Source organism: Xiphophorus maculatus, chromosome 3 (assembly GCF_002775205.1).
Source record: "Xiphophorus maculatus strain JP 163 A chromosome 3, X_maculatus-5.0-male, whole genome shotgun sequence".
Taxonomy (NCBI): Eukaryota; Metazoa; Chordata; class Actinopteri; order Cyprinodontiformes; family Poeciliidae; genus Xiphophorus; species Xiphophorus maculatus.
In genome coordinates, this window is record NC_036445.1 from 1 (window position 1) to 26,260 (window position 26,260).

The 26,260-nt window shown below is 47.4% G+C and overlaps 2 protein-coding genes across 3 annotated transcripts; both read right to left on the bottom strand.

Moving 5' to 3' along the window:
* Positions 1-760: 760 nt before the first annotated feature.
* gon4l (gon-4 like) lies at positions 761-21,189 on the bottom strand. 2 transcript variants are annotated; one of them, XM_023330915.1, is made up of 31 exons: positions 21,088-21,189; positions 20,665-20,730; positions 18,899-19,016; positions 18,641-18,783; positions 18,496-18,570; positions 18,099-18,149; positions 17,983-18,021; positions 14,862-14,957; positions 14,585-14,683; positions 11,596-11,727; positions 11,296-11,524; positions 10,094-10,195; positions 9,984-10,024; positions 9,803-9,885; positions 9,108-9,366; positions 8,803-8,889; positions 8,484-8,670; positions 8,253-8,403; positions 6,652-6,802; positions 6,460-6,576; positions 5,532-6,386; positions 5,237-5,456; positions 4,999-5,147; positions 4,258-4,455; positions 3,799-3,942; positions 3,417-3,716; positions 2,879-2,962; positions 1,609-1,729; positions 1,241-1,535; positions 1,059-1,161; positions 761-980 (listed from the first exon to the last, which is right to left on the bottom strand). In XM_023330915.1, the coding sequence occupies exons 3-31, from the start codon at positions 19,014-19,016 to the stop codon at positions 867-869; spliced, it is 4,743 nt and encodes a 1,580-aa protein (XP_023186683.1). In that variant the 5' UTR covers positions 20,665-20,730; positions 21,088-21,189; the 3' UTR covers positions 761-866. The 2 variants fall into 2 exon arrangements, with proteins under 2 accessions (XP_023186683.1, XP_023186682.1); XM_023330914.1 differs by lacking the exon at positions 20,665-20,730 and having other exon boundaries at positions 21,088-21,188.
* A 1,804-nt stretch (positions 21,190-22,993) lies between these two features.
* tmem79 (transmembrane protein 79) lies at positions 22,994-25,568 on the bottom strand. Its single transcript, XM_005815714.2, has 5 exons — positions 25,535-25,568; positions 24,116-24,583; positions 23,846-24,040; positions 23,534-23,765; positions 22,994-23,421 (listed from the first exon to the last, which is right to left on the bottom strand). The coding sequence occupies exons 2-5, from the start codon at positions 24,579-24,581 to the stop codon at positions 23,217-23,219; spliced, it is 1,098 nt and encodes a 365-aa protein (XP_005815771.2). The 5' UTR covers positions 24,582-24,583; positions 25,535-25,568; the 3' UTR covers positions 22,994-23,216.
* Positions 25,569-26,260: the final 692 nt, after the last annotated feature.

Here is a 26,260-nt window from a genome sequence, read left to right on the forward strand (position 1 = left end):
CATCCTGCAACTTTCAGATGCATCCCTGCTCCAACACACCTCAAATGAACGGCTTGTTAGCAGGTCTGCTCAGAGCTGATCCTGGTCTGTTGCAGCAGGGATGCATCTAAAAGTAGCTCTGGAGGACGGGACTTGAGCAGCCTGGTCTAGACAGAGCAGCAGCTGACAGGGTTGGTTTCTTTGTGAAAATGTTGGACCTGAATTTGAAGCCATTGGCTCTGTTTCTCTCTAGCACCGATGGAAACGGTGGGTCACATGAGCTAACCTGACGCCTGGTCCACCAGGACCCTGGAGTTGACTGTAAAGTCTGGTTGTTTGATCTTAACATTAAACCGTGCAGCATACTCAACAGGTTCAGCCATTTCACACTTTTCCTCAAAGAATTTCTGTCGTTTGACTCTAGTGTTCAAGGTTGAGAAGGGATTTTTGTTTTAGTTGACCAAAACACTTTTCCAAGTCTGTGACTTGAATTTCTGAAGTACAGCTGAGAAGTGCCTCTCTCACTTTCGTGATACACTGAATCTACAAACTGCTCATCTGAACCAGAATCTGATGTTAAGTTTGGATTAGCAGCTTCCTGGAGAGTCCAGATTACAAACCGAGAACCGAGGGAACAGAATGGCTCCGGTCCCTAAATGTTGTTCCCATCTTCTTCTGCTACCCACAATGCATTGCAACCTCAATATTCATCTTTAAGATAATTTTATCCATAATAAATAATTAGTGGTTGTCTACAATCAGAGTCGGCAAATTCACGCCAGGCTTTTACAAAAAGTTATTTATTGTTACAAAAACATCAATTTGATAAAAACAAAACCTAAATATTTAGATTCACAGACTGATCCTTCAACAACTGCTCTGATTGGTCAGTCTGCAGTTTCATTGGCTGTTGGGTCAGTGGGCGGAGCTTCTTCCTCTGCGGTGGCGTGACGAGCTGCAGATCGAAACAATCGCATCAAATCCCGAAACCTCTGAGAGACCTGAGAAGAGGTCAAAGGGTCAAAGTCTGAAAATCGATTGGCCAATCAGAGACCTGCATGGAAATAACGGCCAATTACCTCACTGGGAGTTTTGTTGCCAAGCAGATTAGAAATGGCCTGAAAAGCATTCTGATTGGCTCCTTCCTGCTGACACATCGTCAATATGACACGATCCGCTTCCCTGAAGAAAATCAAGAATTACTGAGAAAATATGTGAGGAGGCGGAGCCAAACGGGGGCGGAGCCTAACAGGAGCCTCACCTGGTCCAGAGGATCACCTTCTCTCCACTCGCAGTCAAAGAAATGTTCTTGGCACAAACCGGGAGGTCAGGAGGAAGGCTGGGCCGAGGCGAGGAAGAGGACGAACAGATGGGAGGAGCGACTGAGGAAGAGGAAGAGGAGGTGTCAGCGGTGATGAAGGCAGCCGGCGCTCGGAGCTCTTCCTCTCTCTTCCTCTTCGCGGTGGGGCTCTCCTGCTCTTCGTCCTTTAACTGCTCCTCTTCCTCCTCCTTCTCATCAGTCATAGGAAAACTTTCCCATGATGCACCACTCTGATCTGCTGACCCAACCGATAAGGTCAGAACACACCTGGGTGAGGGTCAGGCCAAACAGGAAGTGACATCACTCACCTGGCCGGGGGCTGCTGTGACCCCCCTTCAGCTGTGTGTCACCTGGTGGGTCGGGGGCGGAGCCTATCTGGGCATAAAGAGGATCCAAACTCTTCAGAGCTCTGGACACACCTGGAGAGGTCTGGGAGGCAGCAGACAGGTAGGTCAGTTTCACCTTCACCTGAGCCCCACTAGAGTTCGCTGACAGGGAGAGGTTAAAGGTCACAGGATGAAAACATCGCAGAGGAAAAACAGAGTGAATGAAATCCAGACAAGAATAATCAACATCAGATACAACGATCAAACTCTGACCAGGCTGAGGCTTTTAGCCTGAAAGGAAATCAGGGTTTCAGCACTTTTCAGTTCTCTGGAACTTTGTTCCAGATCTGTGATGCATAGAAGCTGAATGCTGCTTCTCCATGTTTGGTTCTGGTTCTGAACCAACAGGTTGGTCCAGCAGCAGCAGCAGCAGCAGCAGATCTTAGGGTTAGGGTTAGGGTCCATTCAGTGATTTCTAAACTAGCAGCAGTTTAAAGTCTCTCAGTGAAGGACTGTACAACTGGGTTAGGGTGTCTCTATCTTCCTGGTTTTAGTCAGAACTCCAGCTGCAGCGTTCTGACTCTACACTGGAACTGGAAGTCATTTGAAATATCCAAAATAAACAATAGAAAAAACTAATACAATGAATTATGAAGCCTCTGTAAACAACATTATCCTTGAAAATAAAAGCAACACAATGAAGACTTTATCATCCAATGTTTGGTAGAAAGAGAGAAAAGAGAAAAACTAAAAACCGTGCAAATGTAAAATTATTGAGCTTGTTTTAATTGATCATCTGATTTATTGCGACAGGCCAATACATTGATCAGTTTCTCTACATGGATCATTAACATGAGTTCTTTAGTCTGGCAGAGTTGCTGAAACTTTCCATCAATTATGATTCCATCATTAAGTTAGTCTGACAACAGACGTCTTCATCTTCATCAGCAGCTCCACTGCCGCCATATTTGATGCTCTCTGAAACTTTCCTTAGAGGCAGGAAACCAGGTCAGAGCTGCCCTCTAGTGGCCACTCAGATGAATAACGTTTCAAACACAGAGCAGAGAGACTTAACGTCACTTTTGTTCATGACTTATTTACATGCAGAAACATGAATGAGACGCTAAACCAGCAGAACCTGATCTGGGAACCTTTATTGATCCCCAGCTGATGACAAATAAGGGAAAAATCTTTAAAATTGAATTAAACTAATTTTAGCAAAAAGTCCTGCAACAGTGTAAAGGACTCAAACCTTGTTGTCATGGCAGCGAGAGCATCGTTTCCTCCGATGTCGGCTGATTGTTGCATCGTGACAGAGGCAGAGCCAATCAGAGCCCTGCAAACACAAACAGCCTTTAAACACAACCCGCTGATGATGAAGACACTGCATCATCATCATCATCACCATCAGTGGTCCTGCGGTAGAACCCCTGATGGTGATGATGATAATGTTGAAGTCACTGGACCATCATCATCTCTAACAACCAATCAGAAGCTTGGGTTTTGTCTGTCTCTGCGCCTCTAACAATCTTCTTCTGCTGTTTCATCTCTTGCTGATTGATGCTGATTATTTTCTGCCTCCAGGTGGCGCAGCAGGCAGCGCTACTCCACCCTGAAGCTGTTCCTGAACTCCTCCTGTCCACTAGGGGGCACCAATCCTCTAACTCAGGCTCTCGGGAGCAAGTTTAATCTTTGCTAACATCCGCAGTGGATTCAAGTTTTATAAACTAAAATCAGGTCGTTTTTGAAGGCCAATCACAGCCTTCGGTCTCTGTGACATCACCAGGCACCTTGTAGCTGCGGTGGGACTCCATTTTCCTCCTCTGGCGCCGGCTCCTTATTGGTGGGATTTTATGCCCCTCCTCTTCCTCCTCCAGGTCCGGCAGCGTCACTTCCTCGAAGCCGGCTCCGCCTCCCGATACCTGGCCGTTGGCTCCACCCCCCTCCGCGCCGTCTCCTTCCTCCGGCAGGTGAGCCTCTTCGAATTGTTCAGGTCGAGCCGCCGGCGGCCGCAGGTCGTCGAAGAATACCCAGAATTCAGCCTGCAGGTGGGTGTGGCCTCTGAGCAGCGCCGCCATCTGGACCTTCAGCTGGGAGGAAGGTTAAGGTTAGAGAACCGGGCCGGAACCAGGACCAGACCCAAGACCGGAGCGGAACCAGAAGCTGGTGTACCTCTTGGATATGGGCCGGGCTCGGGTCGGGTCCGGTCTGCAGGGCTCGGATGATCTTGTGGTAATGAGTCGGATTGTCTCCAAAGCTGATCTCCAGCTGCCGCAGGAAACGCCTGCTCCGCTCGAACGCCTGCTGCTCCTCCAACTGGACCGGAACCAGAACCAAGTAGATCAGGAACATCAAGCTCTTTCAATGTATTGATATTTATTAACAGTTTTAATAATTTAGCATCTGCTAAAAGCTGCTTTATATTTAAAGAACTGAATGTAAGTCAAATGTAAAATTTACCTCATAAAAATGAAATATCAAAAGCTGTTAAATCTCAATCATTTAAGTTTTACTTTGTCTCTATCTTTATGTTTCTGTGCCAATTCTGACATTTTAAATTTCTTCATTCCTGCCTGATTCCGTCTCAGCGCTGCCCTCTGTGGGTGGAACGGCGGTACTGCAGGCACTCACCAGCCCACACTGCAGCGCCTGCTCCGGATGCAGGAACGCAGCAAAGTCCCGCAGCAGGTCTGTGTGTTCTCCCAGGATGCAGCGCAGCTTCCTGAACAGGCCGGTCACTTCCTGTCCATCTCCTGCCTGTTCGAACTCGCCGAGCAGAGAAACGAACTCCTGCACCTGCTCAGGTGAGTCCTGCAGCGCCTCGCGCACCTGGACAGCATGACATCACAAAAATGAAAACAACAATAATAATAATAATACAGACCTTTGGGCACTTAAATAACTTAAAAACAACATTATATGTAGGAGAAAACATAAGGTACAGAAACCCTTCAGCTGTGAGTTTGACAATGAGCAAAAACAAAAACAAGTTATGATTTTAACTCAAATGTGCAGATTCATCACACTGTGATGATTTTAAAATGTCTGGACCAGCAGCACCGCGGTTCTGCAAAGTTCTGGTTCAAATTAGTCACAGAAGCAGTTTAAATCATTTTAATGACAACCCCTCCTCTACCTACTGCTGGTCAGTTGGCTGAAAGGCCGGTCTAGCGCCTCCAGCTCGGGTTTATGCTAAATATTCTGCTAACATTTTGGTTTTTAAATGAAAAAATACTTAGATTATTAAAACAGTAATGAATGAATCCGTCAAACTTCCTGCTGTAGCCTGCAGGTGGCGACAGCAGCTGGACACCTGGCCAATCAGAGAGCAGCACTTCAGATTTAATCCAGATGTGGGATTGGGCCACCCACCCTGTTCAGGTAGCTCTGGGCGAACGCCGCGTCCTTGCTGTCCCTCAGCGGGTCATTGTCCAGCAGCTTCTCGTCATACAGCAGGGACAGCTTGGATGCGTCCTTACTGAGACGCGTCCTCGCCAAGCCGCGCAGCGGACGGCTGCGGCCTGAGGACAAACGAGGACAGAGACAACGTGGCTGGTGAGGACGGTGGACTGGTTCCGTCCAGCGCAGTCGTCCCTGCGGACGGTCTCACCTCGTCCCCGCCCCGCGTTCCGCCGTCCTCGGGGCGTCTTGTCTCCAGATGGCATATCCTTGTCCAGGCTGGTCTGGAAGCTCCGCCCCTCTGCTGGCTCCTCCCCCTTCGCCTCGTCGTCCTCCTCGTCTTCGTCCTCCTGCGAGGACGGGTCGTCTTCCGAGTCTCCGTCGCAGAGCCGCCGCTCTGCCGCCAGCCAGGTCAGCTGTTTCATCGTCTCCTGTGGGGGACACCGCTGTCGTCATGACAACGCGGCCGAGGAAGTGGTCGCCGACCCACCGACCCCTGACCTCACCTGTAACTCAGGAACCGACAGGACGGACTCCTCGGACGCTGATGACATCACTTCCTCCTCGTCCTCATCTTGAGTTAGGTCGTCGAAGTCTTCCTCCTCCTCCTCTTCGTCATCCTCTTCCTCCTCCTCCTCGTCGCCGCCACGACGATCCTTGTCCCCGTCGTCCTCTCTCCCCCCCCCCCTGTCCTCTCGTCCCCCATCCTCATCATCCTCCTCTTCCTCTCCGTCTCCGTCCGGCTCCTCCTGCTCTCCCTCGTCCGCTGTCCTCTCCTGCCCCCCGCCCTCCACCGCTCCTCCTCCTCTTCCTCCTCCTTTTAGACTGACGGCCATCTTTGACCAGTCCTCCTCCTCTCCCTCTTCATCCTCGTCTCCTGCGCTGGACGAGAAGGGGCTCAGTGATGATGAAGAATTGTCCTTGTCTTCCTCTGGAGGATGGACGCAGCTCTCTGGTTCCTGCTGTCTGATTGGTCGGAGGACGTCGGCCCCCGCGGCATGCTGGGAGGAGGAGGAAAGGGTCCACAGCTGCTGGGCTGCAGCTGAGCAAGGCATCGTGGGGGTTGTAGTGCTGGGGGCTGGTTTCTGCTGGACGTCCTGACGTAGGGAGAGGGAGGGGCTTAGACGAGTGGCAGCCAATGGCAGCGTCCCACGGCGGCTGACTGCCTGCTCTGCTGGGGCTTTGGCGAGCGGCAGCAGAGATGCATTATGGGCCAGCGTGAAGAGGCGGCGCTGGGCGCGGCGAGACACCTGGGACTTCCTGCCATAGGAGGGGTGGAGCCTGAGGGCGACTCCAGGGGGGAGCGACGGGGAGTACGGGCCGGCGCCTCTCCTGGTTCTCTGGATGATCAACTGGCTGTTCTACAGGTGACAACCATCACAGGTGAGCTGCTAGCAACAGAAAGGTACAACTGGCTAGCGGGTGACCTCTGACCTTCAGCCATCTGGGCATGGTGGAAGTGTCTCTGTCCACCGGGGGGCCCCGGTTGCCTGGACAGACCCTGCTGCAGGCGACGGGCAGCGGGGGCACGACGCCTTGCGTCACAAACACCTGGAGGAAAAGCAACATCAGAGACCTGTGCTGTCATTGCTCCCAGGTGACATCACACAGGTGTAACAACATCACCTTGATCACGCCGTCTCGCGGTGCTCTGGGGCTGCTCATCTCCCGGATCCGCCTCCTGAAGTCGGAGCGGCTCCTGCAGAGCAGGAAGGAGCTGATCAGCTCGTCAGCCTTCAGCGCCCCCTGGAAGTGCTTCAGACCCAGCACCGCCAGCCTGCAGCAAGGCATCATGGGAAGAGGGTTACAGCAGTGGTCCCCAACCTTTTTATTACAACGGACCGGTCAAGACTTGGCAATTTTGCTGCGGCCCAGGGGGGTGAGGGGGGGACCGTCAGATAATGCTTCTTCATGTTGGTGTTCCCACTGAAGCCTTTTCTTTGCCCCAATTTTCCATTTACGACAATCTTCCAGCGTCCTGCAGTGTGTGGTGAGTTACTGGTGATGTGTTGAATATGTCCGATCTACAATCGTTCATATTCAACTTTGTCTCGGCCCGATTATCGCAGCCTGTGGGGTTTTTACTGACTGGGAGCGAAACGCAGCCTGTTGAATGTGACAGGTAGCCAATCAGAAAGCGCGGTGACATCAGAACGGAGGGGATCCCAGACAGTTGTCATGGCAACCAAGAGTCCGGTGGACATCAGAGGTGATATGTGGAAATGTTTATTACTATATGTAAATGTCATTTTTATATATATTTATTATATGTGGTTATGATTATTCATTTAAAAATGTTAACTACAAAAAACATAACTCACCTCCAAATCATAGAGCGGCTGCTCCGCCATCTTTTATCAAACGTCTTTTCTTTTTGTTTCGTCTTTTATTGTTTAAAATGAGCCACAAACTATCACTGCTGCTTCTACATCATCATCCTGTTTGATTATTCTACACTCATGTTTGGTCTGTTGGAGTTTTACTGGATTTTCTTCTGGAATCGGTTCTGTGGTGTGTTGCTGCTGGACTCACGAACCGACCGAACCTGTTGGACTTTTATCGGCTCTGTGGTCACAGAGGTTTGGAAAATCGGCCCACAATCCTTAAATCATGTGAACCAGACCTAAAACTCACAAGCTCCTCTCCTCTCGTCTCTCCACTGCCCTAACGCTCTCTGACTCTGGTCGCTATGGTAACGTTTACATATCCCTTCAGAATAAGATACAAAAGCGCCACAAAAACGAACATTTTACTTTGGTGAAAACTTTAACTCAGGGTAACGACTAATGGAGCCCTGAGCTTGTTTCTCTGCAACCAGACGGTCCATCTGGGAGAGATGAGAGACGATGAGACCGGAAGTGTTGCTGATGCTCCGGGTTCTTGGTCTCTAGTGGAGAAGCAGCTTGAAGCTTCATTGCCTCATTAACATCCGGTCACCATATCATGCAGAGCTTGGACTGTGGGAATCACAGATAAATCCATCCTCCTGGCTCTTCTCTGGGCCTTTTCCCTTCACAAAGAAACTTTACAAACAATCTGATCCGTTTCTGGCTCATTTGCTGCTTGTGGCTCCATGTTGGCGGCAAGACGGAACCGAGAGAGTCCGGTTAAAGGATTTACAAAATAAAAGATCCTCCAGACTCAAATAATACATAAAACGGAAATATTTAATTATTTCTTGCGCGGTCCGGTACCGGTCCGCGGAGCAGTTTATAATCTAACCGTACCCGTCCTCTCCGGCGGTGTAGACTCTGCGTTGGCGTCTGCTGTGCAGGGCGGGGTCAAGGCTGCAGACAGGAAGTAGTTCTGGGTACAGGAAGACGGGTCGAGTGGCGAACAGCCAGGCGGCGTCGGCGGGCAGCAGCGGGAAAGCATGACCTGAATCGGACCAGAACCGGAACTGACACCCAAAAACCAAAACTGTAGCTGAGCGGTTAGAACAGAGGCTTGGGTCTTACTGCTGGTGGTGGGAGTCATGGTGGGCAGCAGCCGTCTGGACGCTCCAGAACCAGAACAGCAGGGCGGACTGGGCTGTCGCTGGTCCACCTCCCTCAAAAGGTCCAGCGCCCCCTGCAGGTTACACGCGCTGAAGCTGCTGGGTGGACAGAGGTCGTCATGACGACCAGCAAACTGCTGCAGCTCCTCCTGCAGGAAGAAATGAGTAATGATCTGATCCGCTCCACTCAAACATGGTCCAACCTGACAGGACATATCGTGATGGACAGACATTAAGACATCTGGGCCCTGAATCCTGCCTCACTGGTCCATGACACTCACCAGGTAGCGTTTGGTCAGGTGTGCCTCGTGGTTCAGGGCGTGGACTCGGCGGCTCAGCAGGTGGACCTGAGTCAGCAGCTGGACGTGCTGAAGGACAGAACCATCAGAGGGTTAGAGTGCATAAAGTTCTGCTCTGCTTCACAACTGAACAGAATTCTGGTTCTGATCACTTCCGGCCCATTTGTGGACCTGAATCCACCTTCCACCTTCATGATTACGAACAGAAATGAAACAGAACCAACCCCAGAGGAACCACCGACCCGGTCCACTGAGGAGTTAAACTTTGATGGTTTTAGAAGACGTACCTGTTGCACCTGCTGCTGTAGCTGCAGTTTCTGGGTGCGGTCCAATTGGAAGGAGGTACCTGTCTGGGGGGCAGGGCTTAACTGGAGGGCGGGGCCGGTCAGGTTTCCCAGAACGATGAGTGGCGGGCCGGGTGGACCCTTGGTGGTCCTGGGATGGTTGGTGGTGTCCTGCAGAGCTCTCCTCTGCTGCACGGCTTCGTACTGTCTCCGGACCGTCTGCCGCCGCTCCGTCAGCATCCCGGCTAACGGAGCCTCGAAGCTAAAGACGGCAACAAAACAATGAAGCTCTTCAGAAGTGTCTGATCTAAAACACCATTGGCTTCAGGCTGAACCAGATACGATCAACCCAGGGCTGAAACTGATGGAAATAAAGTCAGCAAACCGACCATGAACCCGGGTTCTGAGGAAAACAGAACCCGCTTCAGCTAGAACCTCAGGCATCCGGATGTTCTCCTCTTTGCTGAACTCTTCTCTTGCCATCTTTAGTCAGAGAACCAGCAGAGGACATTTCTGTTCCTCCTGACCCAAACGATGTCGGCACTGCTCTGCCGGACCGTCCCAACAGGAGGACCGTCTTTCACCTGTTGCTAATGGCAACCATCCACCAACAGAACCAACCCAATTGGACCTTCTGGCAGTTTGCCACCACCTCAGACCTTCAGGAGGAGCTATCCTCTCCTCAAGGTGAAACTCACCGTAAAACCTGTGGGACGTTAAACTTGGGCACTGATGGGACTTCCTGCTCCTCCTCCTCAGCTGGAAGCTTTTCCTCCTGCAGCTACAGAGGTCAAAGCCAGTCAAAGCAACATCTGGACGGGACCAAGGTCCGTTCTGCATGCTCTCCAGAGCCAGAACCAGGAAACCAGAAAAACACACCGTGTCAAAGAGTTCCTCCAGCAGCTCGTTGACCTCCTTCTCTGGAACAGAAGACAGAGTTCAGACGGAGACCAGCTGATCCACAACACCACCCCACCCTGAACACCTACTGGTGATCTGGACGGCTCGGTCCGTCCGGTAGTCCTCCAGGTCCGGCTCATCCAGGTCTTCCAGGAAGTTGTACTCTGGGTCATCGTCATCATCAGCTTCCTCTGAAAGCAACAAGATGGAGTCAGAGAGAAGGATCATCAACCATCCAGTCTGGTTCAGGTTCCGCACATCGTCCCTACAGTCGTCCACCGAGGACACGTCCCACTCTGTCCACTGCTGTGAGCTGCACCTTCAGGCAAATAAGGCGACCGTTTGCAGACTACAGAAAGATTTCTGACAGAACATCGTAAAGGTTCAGATGTTTCCATGAGAACTGAGACCGGCCTAAAGGGTTCTGGACGGTCGGGATGACATCAGTTTCATTCTCACTGCAGATCTTCGTGCTAAAATCAGATTTACTGATTAAATGCGACTGCAGTCAGACTTGTGTGAACAGTTTCAGACTCCAAAGCGACCAGTAGAAGAACGCAGCCGTCCCCCAGGAGCTCCCTGCTTAAGGAAGCAAAAAAGATGGCCGCCACTGTTTACGGATGGATTTTAAAGTTGTTGGGAGCTGAAAGCATGGTGACCCGATCAGAACCAGACAAAGGCAGCTGATGAAACAAAAGCTCAGCTAACAGCAACCTTCAGTGGAGCACTGACTGTAGCTTCTGTTTGGATGTGGAGAAAATGCAACGCCATCATTCAGCTGCACACTTTGAAAACTATCGGACAGCTTTTAGTTCCATGCATGCAGTGGCGGTTTCTGATATGGGTGACATAGGCAACTGCCCGGGGCGGCATTTTGTGGGGGGCGGTGTGAGCGCCTCCCACAAAATGCCGCCCCCGCACCTTTCCCACTTCTTCCCTCCGTCTCCCTTGGTTATCAAATCGGGGGATTTGACCGCAGTCAGACTTGTGTGTGAATAGTTTCTGACCCTAAAGCGACCGGCGGAAGATCGTAACCCAAGAGCGCTCCTGGGGGATGAACCTTTTAGAAAGATGGTTCGCCCAGGGCGCCAAGCATCCTGGGACCGCCTCTGCACGCATGGATGAGGAACAGATTGGCTGGAGCTGGGCTCACAGCATCTGGGTGTGAAAGTGAACGTCCTGCGACCAGGTGACTGCTGGACTGCTAGAAAGGTACGGCTACAGCCGACAGGGGGCGCTCTGCCCAATGCTGCATCACTAAGGAACCCCCAAAGATACCCTGACCTCTGACCTTCTGGACCAGGCGCCAGGAGACCCTGCAGCCACTCTGTCCAATGACGGTCCTCCAGCTGGGCGGGGCTCTGGTCGTACATGTCGGCAGTGATGTCAGGGGGCAGAAGCTCTGCCTCCAGGCGGTCCAGAGGAACGTTGACCAGAGGAAGCTTGGAGCGCGTCCGGAACGCCAGGCAGCCTTTATCACCGTCGTCCTCTTCATCGGCCACTGGCTTCCTGTCCAGAGGCTGAGAGAGAGAGACAGGTGAGAGGCAGATGGGCAGGGAGCTCCGAGACAAAGAGACAGGTGAGATGTTACCTGGTCGTAGGGGTAGGCGGAGCTACAGTCTAGCTCCGCCTCCACAGCATTTAGCCTCTCTAGGAAGGACGTGTCAGAGGAACCAGCGCTGGAGGAGCTGCTCACCTGGTCTGTCACCTGACCTGCAACACGCTGGACAAAAGGTCGGAGGTCATGTCTGACCTTAAATAAACTTGATTGCAATCAAGTTTATTTGTGTATCACATTTCAGTAACAAGGCAGTTCAAAGAACTTCACCTCATAAAAACACAAAAATACAAAGTCAGAGAAACAGCAAACATCACATTTTCAAATTGTTACACATCAGATTATTGATCACTGGATTTAAAGGAACTCAGGGTTTTGGCTGTTTTTCACTTTTCTGGAAGCTTGTTCTAGATCTGTGGTGCATAGAAGCTTCTCCATGTTTGGTTCTGGTTCTGATGCAGAGCAGAACCAGAACCAGCAGGTTGATCCAGCAGCAGCAGATCAGTGATTTCTGAACTACCAGCAGTTTAAAGTCTCTCAGTGAAGGACTGTAGAACCAGGTGGTGTAGAACCAGGTGGTGTAGAACCAGGTGGTGTAGAACTGGAGCTGGTAGAAGGCCCACTTTGGAACCATCTTTATGTGGCTCTGAAGGGTCAGGTCAGAGGTCAGCATGATCTCTGGTATCTGGCAAGAAAAACGGAAACTGACTCTAGATCTACAGCTCTAGATGTATAATTCTAGCTTCTTTCAGCTTCTTTTCAGAAAGTTTCATCTTATCCACACATTTCTCTGATCTCTGTTCAGTGATGGAAGGGGTCAAAGGTCACCTGGTGACATCATAACGTATCATCTGCATCGTCATGGTAACTGATCTTATTTCCTGCTGCAACCTGAGCCAGTGGGAGCTTATAGATATGGAATCAGAGAAGTCCTAGGGTGGAGCCTTGGGGAACCCCATGTGACCTCTGACCTCTTGATGGGACGCTTCTTATGGAAACAAAGAAATCCCAGTTTTTCAAGTCGGACTGACAAGTCGGTCCAGTTGAGTTCTGGACCGGAGTTCTGAACCGACCCAGTTCTCCAGTCGGTTCAGTAGCATGACCAGAACCAGAACCAGCTCAGTGGGTCTTCCACCATCTGTGTTTATATGGACGTCATTGAACACTTTGACTAGGCCGGTCCCCGTGCTGCGGTAACCATGGAGACCAGACTGAAGCGGCTGTTTAACTGATTTTCCAGTAACGTTGCTGATGAACGGCAGATTGGAGATGGACTGAGGTTCACCCAGAACGATTCTACCAGTTTGATACCTGCTGTGTTTAAAACCGGATGTTGAGATCCGATCACTGAAGGCTGGACTTCCTGGAAGAAAGCAGTGGGTCAGATATCCAGACAGCAGGAAGAGGAGATTAATTGATCTGTAATTTCTTCTAGGCTTTTATAGTAAAGTGTTTAAACTGAGTCCGTTTTTCTGCATGTGCTACTGCATCTTATGTGGATGTGCAGATTAATTTTCAGATTTTTATCATTTTCTCTGAAAATCCATTTCAGGCGTTTCAGTCTGGATTCTATCAATGTGGCAAATAAAGCTCCAGAGTAAAGAACATTTTCATGTTTTAGTGTTCATAGTGTTGGAAATATTAGTTTAATTAGGCTAATTTTAATGGTGTTTAACTTTAGTGCAGGTTGAAATATTAGATTGATCATGATTGTTTTGAGTAGGCCTTAATTTAAATTAGATTTAGATTCATGATTTAATGAATACTTAACATAATCAGTAGAACATTTATGATGGTCACGATTTTATTAAAATTAGTCTATGCAGTGTAGAGCTTTTATAGTAGATCATAGTATTAACAGTCTATAAATCAGATATTCATCTGCAAAATCTCTCAGTTTGTTGCAGCCAAAGGAGGAAACTAATCAGAAAATATTGAGTGTAACAGATTTTTGGTACTGAAACTGCTCATGTCTGTTTTATAAGAGATTGAAGATATTAGATGAAACGTGCAAATCTTTATAATCAAATCTGCTGTTTGATGCCCAGGGTCAGAGGTCAGAGGTCAGGAGAGCTCTGTGTGTTCAGGAACCAGTTTGAGGCAGTTTGAAATGAAAAACACGGATAGTTGATAAACTTTGGTCCAGCTTTAGTAAAATGTCTGAGCCACATTCAGAAGATGGTTGAATCAACATTAATAAGGTGTCAGTTATGGTTGAGACGTTAATTCAACATGTAAGTCGCCGACCACTTTCATTTCGTTTCAATGTCAGGCTTCAACGTAGATTCAACGTTTCTGCCTGACATTGTTTCACCCATATTGTGCTATTGGATGGTGGCTGCTGTCTTTGTGGTTTCACTTTTACACACGACACTAACAGACCTGGGATAACAATGAGCAACAGGTAGAAAAATTCTCCTTTCTCAACAATAGCTACACAGTCTTAGTTTATAATAGAATAGAATAGAATTACTTTATTCATCCCAGCAGGGAAATTACTTCGCAGTTACAGCATAGAGACAAGACACAACAACAACTACCACTGAGTAGTAGTTGTAGATAACATAAAAATAAAATATAAAATGCTATAAATTGTAAAAATATAGGTTTCATAATAGTTTTATGTTCGGCCCTACGGCAGGTTGTCCAGCAGATCTGTGGATTTCTGCAAGGAGACACAAACTTCAATTCAATGGGAGCCATTATATCTGAAATTTTAGAGTGGAAATGATCTAGCAGCTCATCTCCATGGTTACAGATGAAAGGCGAGGAGGAACTGCTGCGTTGTTAGTGAAAGAACGTTTTGTGACAGCAGCTGTTTGTCTGAGTCAGAAACGATCAGAGACTCTGACTGACATCAACATTATCATCAAAGTTGCCAAGAACATCTCAGCGTTTTGCCTCTCTGCCTTCAGGTTTCTCAACTTGGACATTAAAAACTCCCACAGTTGTTATACAGTCAATCAATGCAAGTGACCTGCAAAACTCTGGACAGCAGGTCAGGGGTCAGAGGTCATAGTACCTCCTGAGGTTCCCGGGTCTCCTGGTCCGGATGTTCAGGTGGAGAGCACAGGTGCGTTCTGGGAGGTGAGGCGAGGCTGTCGGCGTCGCTGAGAAACATCTGCACAAAGGATGTTAGTAAGCCATCGCCATGGAAACGGTCTGATCAGTTGTCATGGTTACACTTCAATATCATGGACTGTAAATGACCTTTCATCCCTAATTACTGTGGTACCATGGCAACCCCTAACTCTCCATCCCATAATATACAGGAGAGGCTCTGACAGAAACTCACTCACCTCCTCAGCTGTGTCCTCCTCCTCTTCATCAGGACAGTACTCTTCATCAGAGGAGTCTTCATCTTCCTCAAGGTCAATGTCAACAAACTGAGGAGGCTGCAGAGAGAGAGACAGGTAGAGAGAGAGACAAGTAGAGAGAGGTAGAGAGAGAGAGGTAGAGAAAGAGAGAGACAGATAGAGAGAGACAAGTAGAGAGAGAGACAGACAGGTAGAGAGAGAGAGAGACAGATAGAGAGAGACAAGTAGAGAGAGGTAGAGAGAGAGAGGTAGAGAAAGAGAGAGACAGATAGAGAGAGACAAGTAGAGAGAGAGACAGACAGATAGAGAGAGACAAGTAGAGAGAGAAAGGTAGAGAGAGAGAGACAAGTAGAGAGAGAGACAGACAGGTAGAGAGAGAGAGAGAGACAAGTAGAGAGAGAGAGGTACAGAGAGAGAGACAGACAGGTAGAGAGAGAGAAGTAGAGAGAGAGAGACACAGACAGGTAGCGAGAAAGAGACAGACAGAAAGAGGTAGAGAGAGAATATCCAATAAATCTCGTTCCACCTCATGATTATGCCCCACTTGTTGTTGATTCTTCAAAAAGTAATAAAAGTTTTTGATCTTTATGTTGAAGCATGAAAAGCAGCAACAGGTTGAAAAGTTCAAAGTTGACAGAAAGTTTCACAAGGTGCTGGAAATACCATCCAGTCTAGCCTAGGATAAAATATTGTCTTTAGAATGACTCCATGTCTGTGATTCCTGTTGAAGGCTACCCTAACCCATCTGAAAGGTCAGAGGTCGCAGGCCGCTGTCTGAGCCTCCGAGAGGATTCAGCTTGACGCTCTAAGTGGTTCCGATCCAGTAACCGATTTTCAGTGCAATTAAAATCTCCACACAAAAACAAATAATCATTATCACTGCAATCTTTTCATATAAAATATTCAATAGATCATTCTATCCGTCCCTTTAGTTGGAGCATACACATTAAGAAAAACTAAATTCACATTTTCATATTTGGCTTTAACTTCCAATAAATTACCTTCAATTATTTCCTCTGCTTCACAAGAAATAGGCCAAACCCAATCCTGACACTAAACTGGACTTATGGCTAAAACAAACCTCCTTCCAATCAGTCTCGTTATCAGAAAAGCTGTTTCTTCAACTAACATTATATCAATTTTCTTCAAAGCCATACATCTAAAAAAACTCTGCTCTTTTTACTTCATCTCTGGCGACATTTAAATTGAATTTTTTGCCATTTAAAGTAAAACATAGAGATGAAGAAACAGAAGAAAATACACACAGAAGTGTAAAATATTTCTCTAAATATCCTCATCTTCATCAGCAGTAATTGTTTGGGCTCTGACTTTCAAAATAAGTTTCTTTAAGTGATAACTTTATTATCTGTTAATATAGATCAAGAAATCAGCAAAATTTCCAGTTTTCTTTGTTAAAGCCCGAGAGGATTCAACAAACAGTTTTAAATCTGGAAAATATTCTTCTACTTTAATCACCCTGACCTATTTAGTTTTTTGTAAAAACTTCTTAATTTCAGCAGGATACAGATTCTGCTGACCCTGAAGCAAAGACAAACACTGACCTCTCCTGCTTTATTCGCCTCTTTAGTGTTATTAGCAGGTTCAGAGGCCTCATGTCTAAAGCGGCGTGCGCACAAAAACTGTGCGGCGCCATATTTTACGCACAAGTCGGCATGTATGAAAATGAAAGTTTGAGTAAATATAGGTTAACTTTTGACCTGCAGTGAAAATGTGCAGCAGCCACACAAACTTTTTCTGTGGACAATAATAAACTAGAAAGAGTCAAAACTCACTAAATCCACTGAAATCTGATTCCGTTATTTAGACCAGGAAGCATCAAACCCCATGATTTTATGATTTTAATATTTTACTGTTTAAACCATGACATTTATCCTCAGACAATAAGCTAACACACACACACACACACACACACACACAGAATAAAGAAAAGAGAAATAAAGGATGTGAAAACCTCAATGTAAATAATCATGTTGCTCAGTTTGTGTCTCATAAAGATGAAACTCATCGTCTGAATGCATCTATTTATTCTCACTAGAGAGAAACCAGGGCTGATCAAACAGTTTGATTATTGATCAGGTGATCAGGTGTGGAGACAATCCCAGGTATATCAGTAGCTGCACCAAGGTGAGCCGCTACCTGAGGAGCTTTGGCTCTGATGGAGAACATGGAGCCATTGATCAGAGATCAGATTGATCTGCTGGTTTCTGATCGTTTAGATTCATCCAGACTGATCATCCTGGAGCTCTGAGCAGAACTTAAAGCAGGTACCGGTACCGGTACCGGTCCAGCTGCAGTCGTCCTCCAGTGGAGCCAGAAATCATCTGGACTCTGTAAATGTAACTTCTGCTCCTGATTCCTGGATTCAGAAGAAACATTGAAATCCCGGCTGAACGCTCTGCTGCTCCAACAGCGTCTGCTCTGAGATCTTTAGGATTCTTTCTTTCATTTTTTATTTTTGTGAGGTGACCTTATGTGCCCTGAAAGCAACTTAGAAATAAACTATATTATTATTATTATAGATACTTACTCTGCTACAAACAAGGGCGTTGCCATGGTTACGGCTTCACATGGCGGCAGACTTCCTGGTATTTATACCAATTAATATGTATTTATGGAGGCGACAGGCGGAGCAGCAGCTGCTCTGTTTCCCCAAATCAGGATTTCTAAAGGTGAGCAGGTCTGATCGCAGCTCGGCTTCATACATCTGGAGCTTTTTGTGCGCCACACTTTTTCAATTTGTCCTACGCCAAGTTTTAGTGTCAAAACCGCGCAGTGTTTTATACACGAGACCTCTGAACATTTCTGGGACAGTTTCAGGAAATCCTCATCAAGGCTTTCACAAAAAACTTCATCAGTTCTTTTTTCCCCTCAATCTGCATCAAAACTACTCTGATCATGTTTGGTCTCACTGTCTTTTCTTAAATTCTACTTTTTATTCGAACAATAAGAATTTATAAAAGATCGCACAAGGGTCACCAACCCGGCTCCAGCAGCACCGAGACCCAAACCAACCACAGCAAAACCACCAGCGGCACCACAGTGCCGCTGAACACTTACAGGTAAAGAGACAGGCTGGGTTTACCTTGGACAGGTGTGGAGCCGGCAGGGTCCAGTTGAGACTCTACAAACAGACAGACAGATCAACATGCTGGTTCTGCTCAGCTGGCTCTGCTTAGCTGGTTCTGATCCGGTACCAACCTGTCCCTCCTGAACAGCCTGCTTCAGTCTGGACCGGGTCATCTTGGTCTCCTAGGGGAAAAGAACCATAAACAACAATCAGAACCAGAACTGAGGTTGAGATTCAGGATTTACTGCAGAATGTTCTGGATCCTTCTACAGAAGTGAATCTAGAATGGGTTCTGATCTGATTTACCAACATAATTTACTGAAGGTTTGGATCATCTCCATCCAACCGCTGCAGAACCATTCCTTTCAGAAACGGTTCCCAGTCAGCTACTGTAGAGTCACAAACGGACCATGAATTCAGGAACCCATTCCCCTGCTGTTCCCAGAACCAGAACCCTCTGCTGTAATCTCTTGAATGTGAAGCACTGGGTCTGATGACTCCACAGCCTGTCAGCCAATCAGAACTCACAAACATGGGCAGGTCCTGGGTGTCTCTGATGGTAGCCTTCATCATGGCGACCACGTGTTCGTGTGTTATCACCTCCTGTAGAAGATCAAGCCGTGTTACACCGAGTCCAGAACGCGGCGCCTTCTGGACTACCCGTCTTACTCACGTGTAGGATGGCTCGCACGTTCCTGGATGTCAGGTTGTGCTGTCTGGACTTCCTGTCCAGGTCCATGTCCAGCTGTCCCAGCTCCACATCGCTGCACTCACTGGCTTCCATAGCAACCGAGTCCCAGCTCAGCTCCACCTGGCCTGAATACGAGACCGAAAACAAGGTGTGAGTGACTGGCTCTGCACCCCACAAGCATTGCCCTGTCTGTGACCCCGACATCATGACCCTGCATCCTGCAGCTGGATGAAAGCTTACCTGAACCAGGTGCTGCTTCCTCTTCCTCCAGCCCGCCGTCCGCCACATCTCTACTGGTCTTCGTTGCTTTGACATCCAGAGGACAGAGAGTGTCTTCAGCTGGACGTCCCTGGGCCATCTGTAAATTAGAGGGCTTTACTTATTGATGAGGAGGAGTTCAGGGGGCCCGGTACCGGTACCGGTACCGCTTCAGGGAAATCAGATTTGGAGAAACCCCATAAACCTTTTTGTTCTGTTTCACTCGGTTTAGAGCCGATCAGAGTGATTGGTTTGGACCCAAAGTACGGCATGCTGGTGGTGCACAATATATCCTGTCACCATGGCAACAGCAGTGTGTGTAATATCCACGTCTCAAAGGGCTGTGTGGAGCAATACCTGCTGTCTGATATTATCAGGCTGATGTCTAGTTTGATCTTATATCAAACACCAACAACATCACATGAAAGGTTAAAGGTCATAGACTGATGGAAGCAGGCGGGAGAAAGAAAGAAGAAATTCAGATGTGATATCATCAAAACAAGATTTCCTCCCATCATTCTCCAGGTTTGAACGTTCCACAACCCGACCAAGATAGCTCTGCTGAAAAGAGAAGAACCCGAGTAGAACCAGAACTCTGAGGTTCTGCTCAGTACAGAAGCAAAACCTCCACAGACTCACAGCTCTCAGTCAGGACTTTATGACATTCTTCATAAATAAAATGAATTTTATTTATTTATTCCAAATAGAACTATTGGCATCTTCCTGAACGTGATTTATGGGGGAATTTTCCTGCCATAATCCAAGAGCACACGTTCAGTCTGAAAGCAGGACTTCCTGTCTGTCTTTTCAAAACTTGCAACGTTTCTTGAAACTTTTAAAGCTGACACTTAGTCTCTGCTCACTTATCAAACATGGACGACGCTAGCTTTCTGCTACGTAGTACACTAAATATCCGCCAGCTGAGCTACTGGTCGCCAACAGCTACTGGTCGCCAACAGCTACTGGTCGCCAGCAGCTACTGGTCGCTAACAGCTATTGATAGCTAACAGCTACATGAAAAATTGTATAACAGCTAATGGTCGCAAACAGCTACTGATCGCTAACAGCTACTGGTCGCTAACAGCTACTGATAGCTAACAGCTACTGGTCACCAACAGCTACTGATAGCTAACAGCTACTGGTCGCTAACAGCTACTGGTCGCCAACAGCTACTGGTCGCTAACAGCTACTGATAGCTAACAGCTAATGGTCGCCAACAGCTACTGGTCGCTAACAGCTACTGATAGCTAACAGCTACTGGTCACCAACAGCTACTGATAGCTAACAGCTACTGGTCGCTAACAGCCACTGGTTGCCAACAGCTACTGCTTTCAAAATAACAATGTAAGCAAAAGTATTAAAAATTTTGAGGACAAAAGACATGAAATCCTGCTTTCAGACTTAAAATGTGTGCTCTTGGATTATGGCAGGAAAATTCCCCCATAGTGATTACTTTATCGTGAGTAAATGAAGCAGCACTGGATGAAACTGTAGAACCTGATCTGGATGGTTCTGATCCAAATGAGCTTTCTGGGTTTTTATAAATATTAACTTTATAAAGTTAATATTTATGAAATTATTATAAATAATTGTATAAATATCACCAATCATTTAATTGATATTGATTTTGTCTGTTTAACCGAGTCATTTTATTGTGTTTTGTGTTGAATGTCTAATTATTGTGTGTGTCACTATCTTTAAGTTCTTTTATCTTATTTATTACGATGTTCAGCACAGAGTACAGATACCTTTCAGGCTGTTTCGGTTCAGTTGGTGCCAGTTTAGTTGAAGCTGGTGTTCAGGGTTGAAAGAACCTGGTATAAATGAGAACGCAGGATATTTATCTCTGCCGACACATTTTACCACGCTGTTTCCATCCGAGAACCGTTTAATGATTTAACTCCAGGCTTTCAGTCAGATCTTTTTCAACATCAGCCTCAGGAGACAAACTACATATTTGTTGTGGTTGTTTCGATCCCGGCTTTACTGCAGCCATCTAACCTGAGTGGAGCTGAAACACCGGAGCTAATATGGCTAAGCTAACGTGCAGCGGGTTGCCCACTGAGCATGCGCTGGACGTGTTTCGCTTGGCGACACCATAACAAATAAAAGATATAACTCGACCCGGACCCACTGAGTCCGAACTGGGCAGACAGCAGAACAGAACTCACTGCGTAACACAGCTCCTCAGTTTCGGTTACTCCGTCATGTTAGCTTCTTCTTCATCAGTAAATAGGAAATGCAGTTGGGGAACATTACCTCCACCTTTCGGCTAGAGGACGGAACTGCAGGTACAAATAAAGGAAAACAAAAAACTATTTAAAATGTTTGATTCTGATCGATTTTCCACATTACCATCTTCTGTTCAGATTTTTGCAACTGAAAAACCACTACGGATTATAACTGGGACAATCTCCTCCTCACCTAATCAGCTCAATCATGCATTAGATACCTGGTTGGTCCAGATGTTCCTATCAGAACCCTTCAGTACTAGACTGCAGGTCCACTGCTGGTTCCAAGAGGTTCTGGAGTAGAATCCTTCAGCAGATGAAGCTGCTGAACTTAGGAAGTGCTCCTGGTTCAGTTTTCTGCCCCACCTCCTGAGGACATCACACCTGGCTGTAGCTGACAGGATGTTTATGTTCTCAGCTTCCTGCAGGATCCATTTCCTCAGAAGTCGCCATCTTTCAGTGGGTCGGTTCTCCAGAAACACTCAGATTGTCTTGGATCAGGCAGAAACAAGTAGCAACCTTCAAAACCAATCAGTCACTGAAACAATGTCAGCACAGAACCCTTTGGGCCCAAACCCAACACTTGGACCAGAACCAGAACCTGGATCCAGACTCAAACCAAAACCAACTGATTGAACAATCTGAAGGTCTCACCTGTTGGGCGTCTCATCGCTGACTCACCTGCTGCCCATTTCTGACGACCCATAAAGTCCGGATAAAACCGGGTTCGGTCCGGTTCTGTCAAACTGTACAGGTGGTAGACCGTTGCTGTGTAGGTGGTCCCCTCCTTAACGATTGGAGGGAAGATAGAAACCAGCAGAGTCTCCTTTTTATCTCCAGTCTTACTTTAGCTTTTATGCTGCAGGAAATATTATTTTTGATTGGTTTATTATCAAATAATAAACCAATCAAAGATTCTTTATGATTCATCAAAAATACATTATGCAGCCCATGTAGAGGTGGGCGGCTCAATCCTAATATCAATACCAACACTGGTATTGATACTGAACAATACTCAATACTCAACTTGTTTTCTCTCCTGCCTGCTGCACACGGCTCTGTCTGTCAGAGCGGCGCTGCTCCACCCTCCACAGTCTGTTGTTGTTGCACCATCACGTGGCTCAGCGGCGCCAGTCAAACAGGGGGGAATGTATTCTTTCTTTATTTATACTTTATTTAAATTTCACTTATGGTTCTACTGAAGGAAAGAAATTCCTTATTCTTTTTATTATTTTCTTGTATTGTTCAACTTGGAAAAAAAGAATAATTAGTGTTGTGGTGTGTAGCATTTTGTTGTCACGTACAATGTTTGGCGAAATTCTGTCCTAGGTCTTTTGGATCTATGAAGCTTGAATAAGAAAAAGTATCGGTATTGATATTGGTGATACTGCCCTGCATTTACTTGGTGTCAGATTGATACCAAAACTCCTCGTATTGCCATGTAGATCTTTTACTGTGATTGAAATGTTAATTATCAAGTAGATTCTTATCATTCTTATTATTACTAGGAAACTGAAGCCTCTCCAGATGGATTCAGAGGAAATTTCCTGGACCAAATTGAGCTGCTGTTGGACCCGGCCGGTGCCAGAGGCTGGGTCTCCCGGATCCAGAACCGTCTCTGCTCTGGTTGAGCTGGACTGCAGCATGGAAACGAGTAGATGTACTGGAGTTCACTGGGAACCTGCTGGTTTCTTCTACTACTCTCCTATTGTCTGTCTACAGCCATCTTCTTCTCTGGATGCGCCAGCTGGAGGTTTCTGCTATTAGAAGGTTTTTTCTCTCCACTGTCGCCCCCTGCTGGTCAGTATGAGGAGTTCTGAACCACAAACTGAACTGAGCTATAACAGGAAGTGAATTTGATGCTTTTATTGTAAAACCTTTGATGAATTTTATACAAACCTAAACTATGAGCACAGTTGGCTGATAAAAATTGATTCAATGCAAGTCCATATTTACAAAATAGAAAGTTGTGTTCTTTCTACAAAATAAAAACTCTGAAAAACTAAAAGAGGTGGGCGGAGCTTCCAGTTTCTCCAGTCCATAATCATAATCATGGAAAAGCTCAGGTATCATCCCCAGAACCTCTGTCTGCCTGTGGGCAGAGGCAGCGCCTCGTCCGGCGGCGGCGCGGCGCCAAACACCGACCCCGCCGACTCCACCGTGAAGATGAAGTAGAAGTTGGCCGCCATCATGACGAGGCTGGGCAGGAAGGACAGGCCGAAGCCAAAACCGCGGAGGCTGCTGCCGAACGCCGCCGCCAGCCAGTACGCCAACCTGGAGGAGCAAAGAGACGTTGACCTTTGACCTTCTGGCAGACCGCCCAGAATCACTGTTAACCTTTGCTTCTGAGGCACCACCCTGAACCAGTTGCCATGGTGACACTCACCGGCCAAAGGCGAAGACGATGGTCAGCAGCGGGACGAGCTTCAGCTGCTCCTGGGTTAGGTACATTGCCATGACAACCAGCTGCAGGAAGTAGATCAGGAAGAGGGAGGCAGAATCAGAGATGAAGCGTCGGTGGACGGAGACTTCTTGAAGCTCTGCCTCCTTGATGACATCATCAACGGCGGGCTGAGTGGATCCGGAGCTGAGCCTGCTGACACCCAGGACCAGCCAACCTGGGGGAGGAGAGGGCGACAGGTAAGACAGGTGAGAGACAGACAGGTGAGTCCCAGGTTATCTCTTCTCTCCGTCTCACCGAGGACGACGGGTGCGGCGGCGAACACAGAGCAGCGCAGAGTGTAGACCAGCCTGAGGGGGGCGCCGTCCAGCAGGGGGGCGTCGAATGGCAGGAAGACGAACCCCCCCCACACCAGGAATGGGAAGAGCAGCGCTGATGTCATCACGGAGACGACTAGCTTCAGTGCATCTCTGTCTGAACATCCCCCTTTCCCTGGGCACACAGGTGAGACAGACAGGTGAGGGTTAAGCCCCACCCACCTGGAGCAGAGGTCTCAGGTAAACTCACAGGTAGAAGGGGGCATGTCCTCGGGTAAGTCAAACTGGTAGCCATGTTGGTTGTAGTCCACTTGGCGAGGGCTCAGGAAGGGGCTCCTCTCTGATTCCATTTCCCAGAATGCCTCTGTGTCTCTGGAGGCGGCGAGGGAGGGAAGGACGGTGACAGCCGGGCTGAACACCTGAGCGGCTTTCTCTGGAAGTCGGTTCTCCTCCAGGTGGTCCCGCCCCTCACCTATAAGCTCCGCCCTCTCCATCCTGCGGCCTCGCTCGCTCTCCGTCCAGCTGGACGCGTCTGACCTCGCGATGACCCCATCTGTTCGTCCCCCCGTCCCTGTCTCTCTGTCCTCCGGCCACTGCAGCGTCTCGGGCTCCAACATGGCCGCAGGCTCGTCTGCGTCTCGCTTTTTGTTTGTCCCGCCACCGTTCTCTGTCAGGGTTGCTTTAAGGAGCGGATCATCGCTCAGAGACACGTCCATATCTGAGGACAGAGACAAGACAGTTGGACCCTGGTGGGATGCTCAGTTGGTCCATCAGACATAAGCCGGCGCTCAGAGGTCATGTGACCCCAATGGAGGTCACCCGATGACCTGGAGGACGGATTGTTCAGGTGAGACCGTGTCTGAATGTCTCACAGTAACAATCTGATGCAGAGGCATCTGGTTCTCCTGGTTCTGGGTCTGATCGGGTCAACATCAGGGCCAGGAAAATGTAAACATTTTACACAATCACTTTATTATTATTTTTAAAATCAAAAGTCCAGAGAGGAACCTTTGAATTGTGTTTCTGGTACAGCAGTAAATCTGACGCACATCAGCTAGCAGCAGCGATGAAGTGGCTTTTGTTGATTAACTTATGCTTCAAACTGATCTGATGCTAGAAAAGGCTACTGTTGTGCTAAAAGCAGTTAGCCTCTGTATACTAGTCTAAAATGGCATAGACAAAATGTAGCTAATACCAACGTCAGCATCCACAGTGGCAGCTAACGCTAACGTCAGCATCCACAATAGCAGCTAACGCTAACATCAGCATCCACAATAGCAGCTAATGCTAATGTCAGCATCCACAATAACAGCTAACGCTAACGTCAGCATTAACATTTGTAGAGAAACTGTGGAAAGACGAACTTTGCTACAATCTGATGAAGAACCTGAAGATTAAAATCTAGAAATATCTCTGCTGCTCAACTCTGATGGATATTTATTAAATAATTTTGCTGCAAAGATGATTTTTAAATTAGTGTCTAATGGCCTCAAAGCCATTAGACACTAAAGTAACTTAAATCCTACACAGAAAATCCAGGAGGCCCAAATCAACTCTGTCAGGTTTGATTTCAACCCTTTTAAAGTGTCTATATGGATCCACAGCAGAAAGTGTTAATTTAGCTCTTTTTGGAGAGTTGGTACCTTAACTCTAATTAAGTGTCAAATACCGGGGCGTGCTGTGGTGGCGTAGCGGTTAGCGCGACCCGTATTTGGAGGCCTTGAGTCCTCGTCGCGGGTTCAACTCCCGGAACCGACGACATTTGCCGCATGTCTTCCCCCTCTCCTTCCCCGTTTCCTGTCAGCCTGCTGTCATATAAGGGACACTAGAGCCACAAAAATTTAAAAAAATTTTTTAAAAACTGTCAAATGCCAATTCTGCTGGAGTTAGTCACTTAACGCTAAGCAACACTAACTCTGTGTTAAGAGCTTAATATTAACTCTCCCAGAGTATTTTTTTAAACTTCATAAGAGTTCTTTGTAATGAATATTAAATATGTATTTTATTGTATTGAACTTAGGGTAGGGTTATGGTTAGGCTAACCCTACACGAGCCATGTCTAACATGCACGTTGGCCTCAACTCAAAATAATAGTAATATAAACCATCTCAGAAAAAAATATTGAGCGAGCGTGGTGAAGAAGTTCTGAATTGTTCTGAAATGACTTTTCTTCTGTCGCTTCGCTTGGTGGGAACCTGTGACTCTGGGGGCGGAGTCAGTGAATAAACTCCCTTAGTGTGTGTAGAAATAAAAATGTAATAATCAAGTATATTCATTTTTGTGTGAGTTTTGCATATTTCGAATATTGTAATCACACCTTTTGAATAGCAAGTATAATGCTTCATATTGCTAAATTACGTATTTTCATTATAGTTTGAAATGTTTCAGCTAAGGA

Excerpts from the sequence above, each read along its gene's own strand:
- gon4l (XM_023330915.1), bottom strand. The coding sequence starts at position 19,016 with ATGGCCCAGGGACGTCCAGCTGAAGACACTCTCTGTCCTCTGGATGTC. Across the intron at positions 14,958-17,982 it reads CGGCTCCACACCTGTCCAAG|CCTCCTCAGTTTGTTGACAT; the intron begins GTAAACCCAGCC and ends CTCTCTCTGCAG. Across the intron at positions 981-1,058 it reads GCAACAAAACTCCCAGTGAG|GTCTCTCAGAGGTTTCGGGA; the intron begins GTAATTGGCCGT and ends ACCTCTTCTCAG.
- tmem79 (XM_005815714.2), bottom strand. The coding sequence starts at position 24,581 with ATGGACGTGTCTCTGAGCGATGATCCGCTCCTTAAAGCAACCCTGACA. Across the intron at positions 24,041-24,115 it reads GGACATGCCCCCTTCTACCT|GGAAAGGGGGATGTTCAGAC; the intron begins GTGAGTTTACCT and ends CTGTGTGCCCAG. Across the intron at positions 23,422-23,533 it reads ATCGTCTTCGCCTTTGGCCG|GTTGGCGTACTGGCTGGCGG; the intron begins GTGAGTGTCACC and ends TTGCTCCTCCAG.